The following is a 14,160-nucleotide window of genomic DNA, read 5'->3' on the forward strand; positions in this document are numbered from 1 at the left end:
CCTCTTTCCATTTCAAATTTAGAAATTTCCTCCAAGATTGTGCTGCTTGAGGTACAGAAAAGACAGTATCCTGGATTAGTTATTTTCCTTGTCCACTCAAATTTGAAGAGGTGGATTAATACTGGTAATAAAACTAGCTTGCTGTAAAGCAAAGCATTGAGAGATAGGGATCATACTGCCCATACAGTTTAGCCTAATCTGCTGTGCTGTTTGGAGGAGGGGACAGAAAATTCAAAATTTGGAAAAATATCTAATTCTTGTTTGCAAGTTATCTGGTGATGGCTCTCAAACTGCCAAAGGTTGTTCACCTGTTCACCCTTGCATTGTTGCTGAAACTACCTTTCAGATCACATGCCTTGCTATGCAGCCCTGAAGCTCACTTCAAAGGAGTTAGGCAATAAGGAAGGAAAACAGTTTTCTCTCTCTTACAGGGTTTAAACCAGCTAACAGAGCCAAAGAACAAAAGTGATTTTTCAGTAAAAATAATAATAATTTGTTGTTTATACTTGTCATATATATTTGTCAATAAATAATCTCACTGCATAATTTCTTCATTCTGTATTAGACTAGTATATGCTGGGCAAACAAGCAAGGAGACTGTAGAGCACAAAATCACAACGGAGATGGAAAAAGTCCATGGAGGTTTCAAGCAATCCTCTTGCCAATGGAAGTCTATTGCTTAGTCCATATTATTTCTGGTTTATTTTTAAATGGTTCAGTTGACGGTGTTCCTGCCACTTCCCTGGGGAAACTATTTCATTCCCACTATTAGGCAACATTTCCAGAGATTTATACTAAGTTTTCCTCTGCTTGGCTGCCTTTCATTACCCCTACTTACAACAAGACGGTCCATCCGTGGCAAGTCCTTTCCTTCCAGAAGATTTTGCTCGTCTCTCTATGACTGCCAGGAGTGCTATGTGAGGTCTGGGGTTTCCTCCTGTCTTGCTCCTAGGTCCCCGTTGTGCCGCGTTTATTCACTCAGTATCACATTTTTCACATGTGAGTTGCAAGGGAGGGCAGCTACTCCAGCAAATCACTGCTGTTCAGCAGCGAAAGCTGAAGCCCTTACGTAGGCTGCACACATTTAGTTCTTTTTATCTTTTTCATAATTTAAACGATTCACCTGTTTTTTTTAATTCCCTCTAGTTTGTTAACATCTGTCTGGTTCTCAGGTGTCCAAGACAGAACAGTATGTGAGTGCAGCTTTGCCACAGCTGTTTCATAAAAGAACTGTCAGCTTGGTTAAGGGACCTGAGGCTTCCGAGTACGCAGTCTCACTCCACAGTAGCTTTAAGAGCTTATACCTGATTATTCTCTTCTTCCCTTCCTGGTCTTTTGAGTCATTTTTGGCTTCCGGATTATCTCTCACTATTATATTGAACACTGAATCCAACAGTGGCATGTCTGAAGTTTGCAGAACCCCTGTTAAAAATATTAATCACTCCTGATTTTAAAATTCTGATTCTCTTCCACTGTTCTTTCCAGAAGTGTTCTCTTTGACCGCATGTAAATAGAGGTGTTTGTATATAACTGAGTGTGAGGGGGTTGGTATGATAATGTGCTTACAAAATCCTGGCTTTGTTATTTTCTAGGTATTTGGTGCTAGAACACGTGTCAGGTGGGGAGCTCTTCGACTATCTCGTAAAAAAGGGAAGATTGACACCGAAAGAAGCCAGGAAGTTCTTCCGACAAATCATCTCTGCTTTGGACTTCTGCCATAGTCATTCAATATGGTGAGTACAGCCATTTGCAATGGGAGTTACCTGTTACATGAAAGCACAGAATAAAGGGATCTTATTTCTTGATACTTTTATTTCCTATTAAGTAACTGATGTAGTAAAGCTCTAAAAGCATTGTGTAAAGTGCTGATGTATTTTTTAATTTTTGGCCGTCTGTGAGACAGTGCACCAGTCACAGATAGACTTTTCATGGAGAAGATTGTCTGTCATTTCTCACTGGAGGAGAATTCCTTCACAAGGAATGCTTTAACCGGGAAAACCAAAACCACCAAGGAAAAGCAGTTTAATTCCCATCATTCTTGGGGCACTTGCTGATAGAATTACATACACTATATCAAAATGAACCCCTGAAGAAACTTGGGACAATTACGAATACAGCAAAGTCATTTTATGGCTTCCTTCAGTTTTTGGAAACCTGCTGGCTTTTGGCAACCTTCACTGAGTCCCTTCTGGGCATTTGAGTCACTGTTGCCTTTAATTTCCTTTCCAGTAGGGAAGAATTTCCTTGATCTGTTATTGATACTCACTAACTCCATCATACGACTTAACTATCAAGTGTGGTTTAACCTGTGCTTTCAGGTGGTGTTTTAAATTGGACCAGTTTCTCCTTCATCTTCAGCAAGTTTAGGTAATTTAAATTATACTGAAATCAAGTTGTTGTAATCAGTCTGAGCACAGAGTTTCTGTATAGCTGTTGACCCATAACTGCCTGCTTATTTCTCAGAAATGCAGCTCCTCACAGTTAGATTGGCTGGGGGAGACCATTTACATTATGTCTGCACAGCTGCTTCTCCATAGCCATAGACAGCCGTAGATCCCCCCCTCCAGGAGGCCAAGGGCCACTGATAGATAACTGCAGTAGTTGGATTTGCATAATCACTGTGTGGTTACTTCTCAGTAACTGTACAGTGATTTTCTGTACCCCCGTTTTTGTGCTGAGAACCCGCAAACCAGATGTCCACAGCATAAATGGTCACAGCAAAAACGGATGCCTAAATATTTAACTTGCTCTTCTAGCCCCCTCCCTCTACATCTCTGATTCATTTTAACAGGAAATACTAATCTGAAAGAGATCATATTTCTAATAAATGGAAAGTGAAATAAGAGCCTTTCTTGAGGATATATTAAGAAGAGTATACTGTTAGCAGAAGAGGCACTTCAAAGGTGGTGAATCTGGGTGAGAAGGTCCTGAGGACAATGCCTACCTGGCACAGGCAGGGTTACAATAGTCAGAGAAATTCCCAGAGGAGCCAAAAGCAGGTTGCGTGCCCTAACTAGAGGATCTAAGTTTTCTCTGTTGGCAAAGACCTCTGACATGTTTTATTCTGCGAATTCCACAATTTGTCCTCCCTGCTAATCAACTGGGTTGAGTGATCATGACCTTCCTATAATCAGCATAGGTTGTACAGCTGTTATTTTTTATGTACACTGGGCAGTGTAACCACTGGTGGATTGCATACGTACATGTTTCTGTTCCCTACTTGGCTTAACACTTAGAGACCCAGTCCAAGAAGACTCAAAAATGTTTAACTACAACTGAAGAGAAATTACTTTTCCAAATGAATATTCCAGAGAAATACGAATCTCCATTGGGATAGAAGTTTCTCTGAAAGCATGCATATATACACATACATACTAGTCCTTTGGGCTTGTGATGGATACCTCTTGATATGGCAGACTTTAATAAACTGAGTGAGGATCGTGGTGAGGCTGTCAGACGTACAAGCACCTCTGCAGATTTAACGATACATGGAATTTCCAAGGCAGAGTGCATGTCTCTCTTGAGGAATCCATTTTCCTCCGTTAAACATATTGGATTGTGGGCAGTAGTCTTGTTTAGAAGTAAATCCCCTGTCTCCTTGCCAACTCCCACTCGACTAGCATCTAGTGCTGAATAAGTTAGCAGTAAATCATAAGCTCTTCCTCCCTCCAGGTCACTCTGAGACTTGTGTGGTCTGTGTAATATTAGACTCTGTGTTGTATTCTGGACAGTTATCATTAAACCCTTTTTGAAAATCAGAGCATGCATAAATATGCGTGTGTGTGTGTGTGTATAAAAGTTAATGTGCTTTCCTAAGCAATGAAGCTTGACCTTGTCCTGTCATGGGGCACTGAAATGACAAATCATCTCATCAGCCAGGTTATCCAGTTATGACCACATTGAAAAATGAAGGCTTCTGCTTTGGTTAATGACTAAATATGGGTGCCTCTAACCTACTGGCAGAATAGCTTGATAGTCTCGTGTCCCCAGCGCCATATCATTGTCCTATCTTCTTCCTGTACCTCCCAAAACACTGTGAAATGTCTGTGGCTTACTTTCACAGCAGTATGTAACCACATTCAGCTTTCACTGCTCAAAATGTATTGATACACCAGGATTCCCGGATCAAAGAATCAGAAAGGATTCCCCAATCCTCCCATCAGTAAAAGGCTTCTGCTGCTACTGTGTGGAGAGATCACCTGTGTCTGAGAGGTGTTTTCAAACAAGCAGCTCAGACAAGGAAGCGGAATAGGCTTGGAGCTTGAGTCTGTTTTGTGTGTTGTTTTAAAAGAGTATGAGTTTTCTGTTCTTATTTTATTTAGTGGAAACAGTGGGGGAAGATTTGATGTACCTCACTCTGAGGTGCAGTCACTTACGGGGTTTTGTGGTACAGGTTGGCCGGGGGAAAGCTTATAAGAAACCCACTGTAGAGTTCTCTAAGGGCTTTTCTGTGTACATAGCATTGTGCCGTGCTAGGGACCCACAGGCGTGGGTGTGAACAGACAGCACCGTGCAGAGGTATTATGTGGGATCCTGCAAACAGTGTATCTGTGTTACCTTGCTGCTTTGCCTGAGCTGGCAAGCAGAGTGGTTAGCTCAGTGATGCAGCATTATTGCTTCTGCTTCCAGCTCTTCCTCTGTGCTAGCTCGGAGGGCTCTGCACCATGCTGCAGTGCCCGGAGCAGATGCACTCAGCAGTAGTGCAAGAAGTGGCAGAGGAACCTGGGGTTCCTTGGACATCAGTGTAAGACCATCCTAGCCTAGGAAGTTTTCTTTGGACATAACTGATGGTTTTTTCCTAAGCTGCTGTTCACCTAATGCTGGGTGTCTGCTCTCCTAAATTCAGGGCCTTTAAGATGTCTCAGCTGGGTGCCCCAAATCAATAGTCCCTTTTGAATATCCTGCCTCTGTACTGTGGGGGAGGTCTCAGCTAATTCAGTGCCGGCTGTATTTTCTGTCAGAAACAATGTAGGAGCACGTATCAGGGTAGGTCGCAAATCCTTGCTTTCCTCAGGAAGAGTCTCTTTTATCTTGAGCGAGGGAACGCTGCAGCGCCAACGGAGGGTGGGAGCCGGGTGAGGAGAGCTGGCGGGCGCCTCATTGGCTGGGTGTGACATCACCAGCAAGAGCTGGGATTGGCAGTGTGTGTATTTTGTGTGTGTTGGGTTTTTGCTTTGGTCAAGCTCATATTTGGTGTCTGTATCTCACAAGCTGACAAATAAAAATATGATTACAGAAAATGCCCCGTGGCAAACCTTATTATGGCTTCAGAGATAACAGATAATGCCAATTACTGCACAGGGCAGCGGTGACATTGAGAGGAAATCCCCTGCGGTAATGAGCAGCAAGATGATTATTTCATTTTATTTTTATTTTGGTTGGGTTTCATTTTGTGTTTTTTTTTCCTGAGCATGCACAAGAGGGGGTTAAGGCAGGTTCTTTATGAATATTGATAAATGACAATTATGAAGGCCCTTTCTCCTTTCATTGCCTGGGGCTGTGCCTGCTTGAGTACGCACAAGGCTCTTGCTGAAGTGTGTCTGTGTGTGCATGCGTAGGCATGAGGGTGTGTGACTTAGAGGGCTGAGGCAATGAATAAGAGCTTTGTCTGACTTTGCCTGGTGTTCTTCCTGTCAGTGCAGGGGGGTAAAAGGCTCCTTATAAAATAACGCTTCAAGATTTCACAGCAATAGTGCCAGAATCTCTGGTACATTCTTGCAGGCAGGAGCTGCAGGGCACTGTCAGTAATGGAAGCACGCTTTTAGGGAGAAATCTGGGGTGTCTTCGAGAAACAGGGAAAGGTGAAGAATGCCAGGTGCCATGTTCTGTCAGATAGTGCCACCCTCCTAGTGACTCCTGATTTGCCTTGCTTCATTTATGAGGCGCATGCTATAGTGTTCTGCAGGGGCAGTCTGTTGAAATCATGACTCAAGGCCTCCAAATGTGAAACTGGTCTAGAAATTGTGGCATTTAATAAGGTTGTTTTCTGGGTTGTTTTTCTTTCTGGTCCTTGAGTCTGTAGGTTTTCAAGTTTTCTTTCAGACCATCAGAAGTGAGGAAACTACCTTTTTCCCCTGTTGAGAGCTGAGATTCACCAATCATTTCCTGAATCCAGGAGTTTCAGATCTGTGGTTGAGACTCACTCTAAAACAGTGAGGAATTTTCAAATTTCCCTTGTACAGAGAACTGGAGAAAACCCATCAAGTACAGCAGCTGCAATGCCAAAGGCAAAGTTACCAGCTCAGCTAAAGTCAAAGGACATGTATTTTTGTAAGTTTACTTCTTTATATAAGCCACTGGAAACTCAAAAATGGCATAATCTTATTGTAAGCATAACCAGGTAACATTCTCTGGCAGGTACAGCAGTGGTGATCAGACCTGACAGTCTGTTCTGGCTTTGAAATACATGAATATATGTTTTGAGTCAAGGTTGGTAGGGAAGAACAATATATTTTAATAGATCAATGGAAATAATTGTTAAAAAGCAAGCAAGGTTTTATGCATACAAACCCTTCTCCAGGTCTCCTGATATGTTTATAGATGTTGTCCTTTTTCCTAGCTATAACTGTATTTATTTGTTCTGCAGAATTCTGTGAAAGCTTACTAAATTTGAGCATAGCAACCATGGCTCTAAACAAAGATTCTTCTGTAGGTAGATACAAGTTACATGTTCGGATCTGATTTGCAGAAGCAAGAGAAAATAAGATGAAAGGCTTTTTCTGCTCAAAATTAAAAATATTGCTTCGCATACTATTAATTATTACTGATAAATTATTTGCATCACATCAGGCACTTTTAAGAGGCATACTGCAGAACAATTATTCTGTAGTCTGGCCCTTCTGGGAGTTTGGGGTCAGTAAGAAAAGCATTTGCAAAGTAGCCAAGAATTTGATTAGTACAAATGACCTGCAACTACTCCAATTAGGAGGTTTCTTGGGTTAGAAATCTGTGACCTACAATGAGTTGTCATAGAAACTGATACGAACGTTTCAGCTCAAAAATCAGTTTAAAATAATGGGTTAGTTCATCATCTCGGGCCAGGTGACATAGCTCCTTTGAATCCAAGATCTGGAGTCTGTCACTACACCAAAAATCTTCTGCCAACCCTGGGTGACAGGGAGAGAGTGTTTTACTTCTCTCTTTTATGTATGCTGCAATTGCCTGCAGTACAGATACGAGGATATTCCCAGAGCAGGAAGATGGACTAGAAAGGCAACGGAGGGAGATAGAGGAGCTGTCTGAATAGCATCACTGGGAGTGACCAGAAAGCAAGTGTGTAAGTGGGTAACTGGAACATGTTAACACATATGTGTGCCTTTCATTTTCTATGCACCACCTCCAAGAACTGTGCCCGTTTCCATGGGACAATTTTTTCAGACCTTTTTCCGTAACCATCTTGTGTTGCAAGGGAATTGTAAAGCCTTTGTTGTAATCTGTAAAAGAGAGACGTTGCAGAGAGTCTGATAGTGTGTGCTTCCCCTGTCGTGGCTTGTTTAATGGCTCCCTTTCACTCACAAGCTGTCCCTTCAAAAGCTTGCCGTATGCAGGCTCCTGGAGCTAACTTCTTGCTCCATTGTCTTGGTTGAGGAGCTCTGGGCAGTCTGTGGCCACCCTGGATCAGGGTTACACTGGCTTCTTCTGCAATGCTGCATTTCTCTTTCATATTCTTTCTCAGCATATGCAGGGCTCAATAGGAGAGTTCACTGTGTTTGTCACTAAAGAAGCTGCTTGCTTCTCTTCTGATTTTCCAGCCATGTGATAAAGCCCCTACAGCTTTAGAGCCTTTAGAACAACGAAAGGGTAACGAGTCCTCTGTTCACCTGCAGAGAGAGGAGTTGATGCAGTCATATAAGACATGGAGAGCCAGAGAGATCAGCTGGAATGGGACCAAATTAAATGCATTTACTCTGCAATGTTCCATTAATGCCAAGTAATTACCACATACAGTGGGATTTTTGTTTTGTTTTGTTCTGTTTCATTTTGGCACAAGAGAGTTCTTTCCAAATATGAATGCATGAGGCTGTCTGGGCTGCTGGGCTCTTAGGTAAATTATAACAAGCCTTCCCTATTCCCATATGTTCCTCTCCCTTCCTTCTGGCATTTGAAAAGCTGGCAATACAAAGATGGGAAATGCAAATGCAGAGGGGAAGTCTCATTCCCAGTGGCCATGATGCTGGTTCAGCCACTCTGGTGCAGACTCCTGGCCTGACTTCTATCCCCAGGATGCTGCCTTGGCAAATTCAAAGTGGTCCAAAGCTGGATAGCAGAGAAATGTTCCAGCTAGAAGAAAATTTTCATTGGGGCATAAAATTCTCTTGTGGTTGAATGTGCAAGCACTGCCTGATCCCACTGGCACCCTGATCTCTGAGAGGAGTGCTGCCACAATACAAAAAAAATACTTGGGCTGCCATGAAATTCCTATGCTAACCATCCATACTGGGCACTAGAGACTGTGTTGAAAGAGGGATGGAGAAGGGTCAGAGAGATGCAAAAACTGCTGTATGACAGTTCTTGTATTTTAGGGCCCAGTCAGCAATAAATGTAACGATTCTCAACAGAGTCCACACTCTCCTTTCTGCTCAGTGGACTATAGTGAAGAGCTGATAATTTTTCTTGGTTTTATTTTGGTGAGTGTCTGGAGGGGGGGGGGAAAAAAAAGCTTTAAGGTCTGTTGCCACTCCAGATTTCCTTTCACACATACTATGCCAGTCCCATGAATCCCCAGGTCCCAAATTAAGGCTTTCAAAATGCTCTCTGGGAGGTGGGTCAGGACCTCTGCCTAAAGACTGCCATCAGCCCATGTAGGCTGATCATTCATGGAAAAGCATTGCACAGCACGGTGAGGTGAAGCTTACTCCACATTTGGAATGTGGATGGTGGCACTCCCATTTTTCCTCTCTCTCTTGCAGTGGCTCTCCAAAAAAAAACTGAATGTATTTGCCACTTTATAGGAACTTCATTTTCCCACTTGATCCTCTCTAAAAATCCAGGCCTAAAATTGTCTGTGTTGTGGATCCCAGCTGATGGGAAGACAGGATGAAATGGGGAGAAGGAGACTCCTTTCCACCAGTGAATACTGTACTCATTTTCAAAGGTGTCGTCCCCTTTCACCACCTCTCAGTGGTCTGGGAGTGGGGCTGGTTGAAGGTTCACATACGTTCTGCTCCAGCCAGGGCCTGTGGCAGGTCTGCTAAGGCTGGTAGCTTTGAGGCATGGAAAGGGAGCATTTTTGCATTTCCTTTATCTGTACCATTTTCCTGAAATAATGAGATGTTTTGTAGTGAGCATGCATCCAGGCTGGAGAAACGCTTGTGGACGACCTGTGCTTAGGTCATGCTGTGCCTTGATCATTCCTTCAAGTTCTCTTGTCTCTAAAAATACTACACAATTTTAGGATAAGCAAAGAATTTCAATTTTTAGGTACAAAAGGCACATGTCAGCAGTATGCCTGCTATAGGCTGAACACGTATGAATGGTATCAGCCAGTGCACAAACAGTGGAACAGGCATGGGCAGCAGCACCCCCAACTTCTAAACCATATATCTGTTCAGCAGTCAGCCAGGAGCAGTCACCAAGACTGAAAAACAACCATAGCCGCTGAAAAACCACGCACAGTAGAAGAACATGGACTCAACTTGAGCTGTGGGGAGGTTTCTTGTTTCATAGCATCAAACAAGCACTGCTTGCTTTACAGGGAGCTGTTGTTTGCTGCTGAGCCCTAGTCCTCAGACAGGAGAACTTAGGTGCGTCTTCCCAGCACCCCATTAATGAAACCAGTTGTAAGATGAGAACTGTCCAGGATGTCTGCTGGAGGAAAGATTAAATCACACACTACTGTCTCATTAGTGTCCAAGCTTTCCTAGCTTGCCTTAGGACTGTGGGCTCTTCACTCCATTTCACTGCTGGGGCTGGAGTATGTTCAGATTTGGCGGATGTTGACAATCTTGCCTTTGTCCAGGACTGCTGTCCTTGATGATGGCATTCAGAGGTTCTTTTTGTGGCCATTAACTGGTAATTCACTGCCTCTGGAAACGTTTCCTTGTCACTCATCTCCTGCTTTTTTGTCAAGTAGGTATGACTATCTTGATAGTTATTATATGGCTAACAAGTCTTCTGTCTCCAGTTACCTCGAAACTTTGATTTCTATGAGAAAGATAGATTTGATAAAGCACCTTTTGCTTTGTCAGATGAAAATACGCACAAATCTGAATCATGCTGCTCCATTATCTACCAGATTGTTTGCCCATGGTTAACAAGGCCAGTTTAACATGCAGGGTTCATCATGTTTCTACAAGATTGGAGACCAAATTTTATGCTCTTTAAAAAGTGAGGGAGAAGGAATCGTAGGACTCAGTGATAAGGTAAATGACCAGTGCCTGCTTTGAATGTGCACTATTTTGCTGGAAGTCTCCTTTGGAAATACCTGTTACTCTCCCCAGATGTCCTATTACAGTGTGCTCTGGTTTTGCGTAGAATTGACCTGCATTATTTACAAGTTGTCTCTAACTGATCATTCCAGACTTCTCTTCAGATCAGAGGAGATAATTTCCAAGACATTGTCATGCCTCTCATGTTTTTCTGGGAGGCTAGAGACTGTCCTTTACAGTGGTATAGAGGTAGAATTACACTTGCATGCTTGAGGAATGCTAGAGGAATGTCTTAAAAAGTGAAGAGGAAATGGCATGAAGATAAGGCTGCCTTCCATTATGGGTATCACTGGACTAGACTATCCTAACGCTGGTTCTTTTGCTGAGTTCAGTTTCTGGTCAGGGTAACTGGTTTTAGTGAACCATTGTTGCAAATGACTGTTGTTTGCCTGACACTCGCACATGTTGTCGGCTGACCGTTTCCCACAGGTTTGTGTTCTGACTGTGCACTGAAGCTGGCCGTTCTGCCTGCAAGGTTTGAGTGCTCATATTTGGACCTTTTATTAGCAAGACATCAAAGACTCATTTTGCCTACTCATAAGCAAAAACAAGAAAAGAGCTTCTTCTTTAGTCTGCCTAAAGTGGTTCTCTCATCTCTGTGACTCTTCAAGAATTGCAAATAAAAAAAAAAGCAAAGTCATCACAAATTTTGTGCAAGATTTTTGTCTTTGGATATAAAATCAAGTAAATGTAATAGTTGTACAAAAGCACGGGTACTAAGAAGCAGACATGGGTGCACAGTGGTGTTGGCTGTGGGTAGTGGAGATTAATAAATTAGTCAATATATGATACCTTTGATTTCAAGCAGAAGTTGCCATCCTGAAGATCATGGCTGCCTGGCTCTTCCCATGTTGCCAAACAATAAGAGAATCGAGCTTTGACGGGTAGGAGGGAATCCTCTCTCTTCCTTCCTGGTGCTGGCACCCTCAGTTATAAGCAGTGCTGGGTTGAAGGGATTTCTCCATCAGAGCTAATTACCCAAAATTATTTCAAAGCCATATGCCTATGTAAACAACTCCTAATAGGGGCTTTTTGCAGTAGCATTTACACCAAGGATGTTTTTTTCTCTAGATATCACTCATTTTGTTTCCTGTTGTTGACAGAATATATTGATAGTGTTGCCTTCTACCTTAAGGAGCTGGCATGTGTTGGAGTATATCAGCCCTAAATCCAAGCTGAAGTTCTCCTCCTACCTATTTCCCTCAGTCTCTCCCTCAGATTGTGTTGGTATCACTGGAAGTTGAAGATGTTCGTTTCCTGTTACAGCACTGCAGGCTCAAGCCTTGCATTCATCAGGAGTGGGCATTTGGGATATGGTCTAGAGTATTGCAAAGATTGGATCTTGGATATGTGTGTTCTCCTGCCTGGGACAGGAAAAAAAATGAAATCAATTAAAATATAATAGGTTGGATGCTATGCTGGATAAAGAACAAGTTTTGGAGTGGGAAAGCTGCCGTAGATAATTTAACTCACATTTTGATCCTCTCTTTACAGCCACAGGGACTTAAAACCAGAAAACCTACTGCTGGATGAAAAGAACAACATCCGGATAGCAGACTTCGGGATGGCATCACTGCAGGTTGGGGACAGCTTGTTAGAAACCAGTTGTGGGTGAGTGTCTCAGAACATATTGCAAAAATCAGTGATAGAGTCCAGACATAAAAGTTGTCTATAGTAAGGGTTTCAATAAAGACCTGCAGACTTACACCATGCGTTGTTAGTTCCCAGCAAGATGATAAATTGATATGATGCACGTAGTGTATAAGATAGCTAAAAGAAGGGGTTTTTAAGTGCTTTGCAGTGAAAAGCAGGCCTCTGCAGGTGTCACATATGGATATAAAAATCAAGGCTTTCAGGCTTGGATTCTTCTGCATACGCTGGTGTGTGTTTGCTTTCACTGGCCATACAATTTTGGGAACTGAAAGCGGTAGAGTTGGCTGTTTTAAGAAGAGGCTTTAAAAATATTAGGGGGTAAAAAAAACTAATCTAGGGGTTCTGAAGTGGAATTTGCATGTCCTGATTAGGCTCCCTGTTTGCAGCTCTTCCTGTTCATGCTCCACACTGCTTCATTTTGTCTCACATGCAGGATTGACAGGGAGGCAGCAGGGTCCTTTGCAATTACAAGCAGGGGATGAATGCAGATACAAAGGAGACTGCTTGGAGGAATATTGCAGGGGCACTCTAAAAACATTTCCATGGCAATTCAGTTGCCAGCAAGAGCTTTCTAGGAATTTCCAAGGCAGCCAGCAATAAGCCCAACAGCTGAGCAAAGCCCAGGTGCCTGGCCGGGGACAGGACATGGTCTCCGGGGGCAATGCCCTCTCATCACCATCGCCTCTAGGGGCACTACTGGACCATGCTTCCCCCACCCCCCATAGCTATGGCTTGGTGCGTGTTGACTGTGCAGGGGGCTGCCACAGTGAGCTGTGGCAAGGGCAGCAGCTGCATTGAGCTGCTGCAGCCTGGCACCACTATGCCAGCTTTTAGCTGTGTCTGAATTTGTTATAACAGCGAGCTCAGCAATTGAGTTGCAGACAGTACCAGCAGATTTCCACCTCCTCCCATACAGACCTACTCTTCCTGGCCTTTGGTAGTGTGAATCTGATGACTCCAGGCCAGCCCTGTCTTCAGCTGGTTACAGTCCATGTTTTTTCAGTCTGTGCTCTGAGCCAAGGCAATTCAGGGTAGACGTGGAGGCATCGTGGTTCCCTGCACAGCCCAGCCACTGCCTCTCAGTCCTGAGCTGTACAGCTCTGCTGTCCAAGTCATGAATAATGGATAGCAAATTATTTTAAGTTCATGATGTGATCCAATGCTGGTTGATGAGTACACTGAGACCCACCCATTCCTTCCTGTCCACGTCAAGTCAAGATTTGACCTCTTTAGCAGCACAGATGAAAAGCAAGGAGCTATGAGTCTGCACATCTGTTGCTTGCAGCTGCTTTCAAACCTCCCCTCTAGATCAGGAAATGAAGTCCTCCCTGCAGTTATCATAAAGCCTCTATACTCTAGATAAAATTTTCCCCCTTCCTTCCATGAAAAAAACAAGAGGAAGTGTAAAAACCAACCCAGTCTCACATTGCCCTGTAGGATTCTTCAAACTCCTCGGGAACCTCTCGGTAGGGTTCCTGTACTTGTTAGCACTGGGCTCTGTCATCCAGGTCTAGAGTCTCAAAGGGAGACTTCGTTTCCATAAGCTGCGCTGGAATTCAAACCTCCATGCTTCAAGCAGAGCCAGCACCGACATCACGGCCTTAAAACGCGCTAATAAAGAAATCAATGGAACAGAAGAGATGTGCCCGTAATAAACAGAACACAGCAGCAACACTATGATCTCCTGCGTTGCAGATGCATTTCAAGTGTGGTGCCAATCACTAGGCCTCCGTGTGAGCTATTACACCACTTCATTAATTCTCCTGGCATGGAGCCCAGCATGGCTGATACTGGTGTCTTGTGATCTCTCTGGTTTGGGGGGTGAAGGGAGGAAGGAAGGAATATATAACAATATGCCATACTGTTCACAAAGAAAGGCAATCCAGTTATGACTCCCTTTCCCTTGGAGCACACACAGTAACCAACCTCAGAGCTTTTCAAGGCAACAGTTTTACCTACCCTTGTAGTTGGTACTTTCAGCCAGCGTGAAAAGGAACAAAACAGAGTGAATCATGGCTGAGATACTGAGCTTTAATGAGATGCTCCTCCGTGCACCCAGAAGTTAATTTCCAGAATGGTT

General features: G+C 43.4%; 1 protein-coding gene across 1 annotated transcript in view; it reads left to right on the plus strand.

The window, feature by feature from the left end:
- The window catches only part of BRSK2 (BR serine/threonine kinase 2), a 331,200-nt gene that overhangs the window by 235,328 nt on the left and 81,712 nt on the right, over positions 1 to 14,160 (plus strand). The window contains exons 4-5 of the mRNA XM_009288666.2: positions 1,593 to 1,733; positions 11,922 to 12,038. Coding sequence (XP_009286941.1) covers positions 1,593 to 1,733; positions 11,922 to 12,038 — 258 coding nt within the window. The remainder of the gene's footprint in view (positions 1 to 1,592; positions 1,734 to 11,921; positions 12,039 to 14,160) is intronic.

Source organism: Aptenodytes forsteri, unplaced genomic scaffold (assembly GCF_000699145.1).
Source record: "Aptenodytes forsteri isolate BGI_AS27 unplaced genomic scaffold, ASM69914v1 Scaffold8, whole genome shotgun sequence".
In the NCBI taxonomy this organism is placed as follows: Eukaryota; Metazoa; Chordata; class Aves; order Sphenisciformes; family Spheniscidae; genus Aptenodytes; species Aptenodytes forsteri.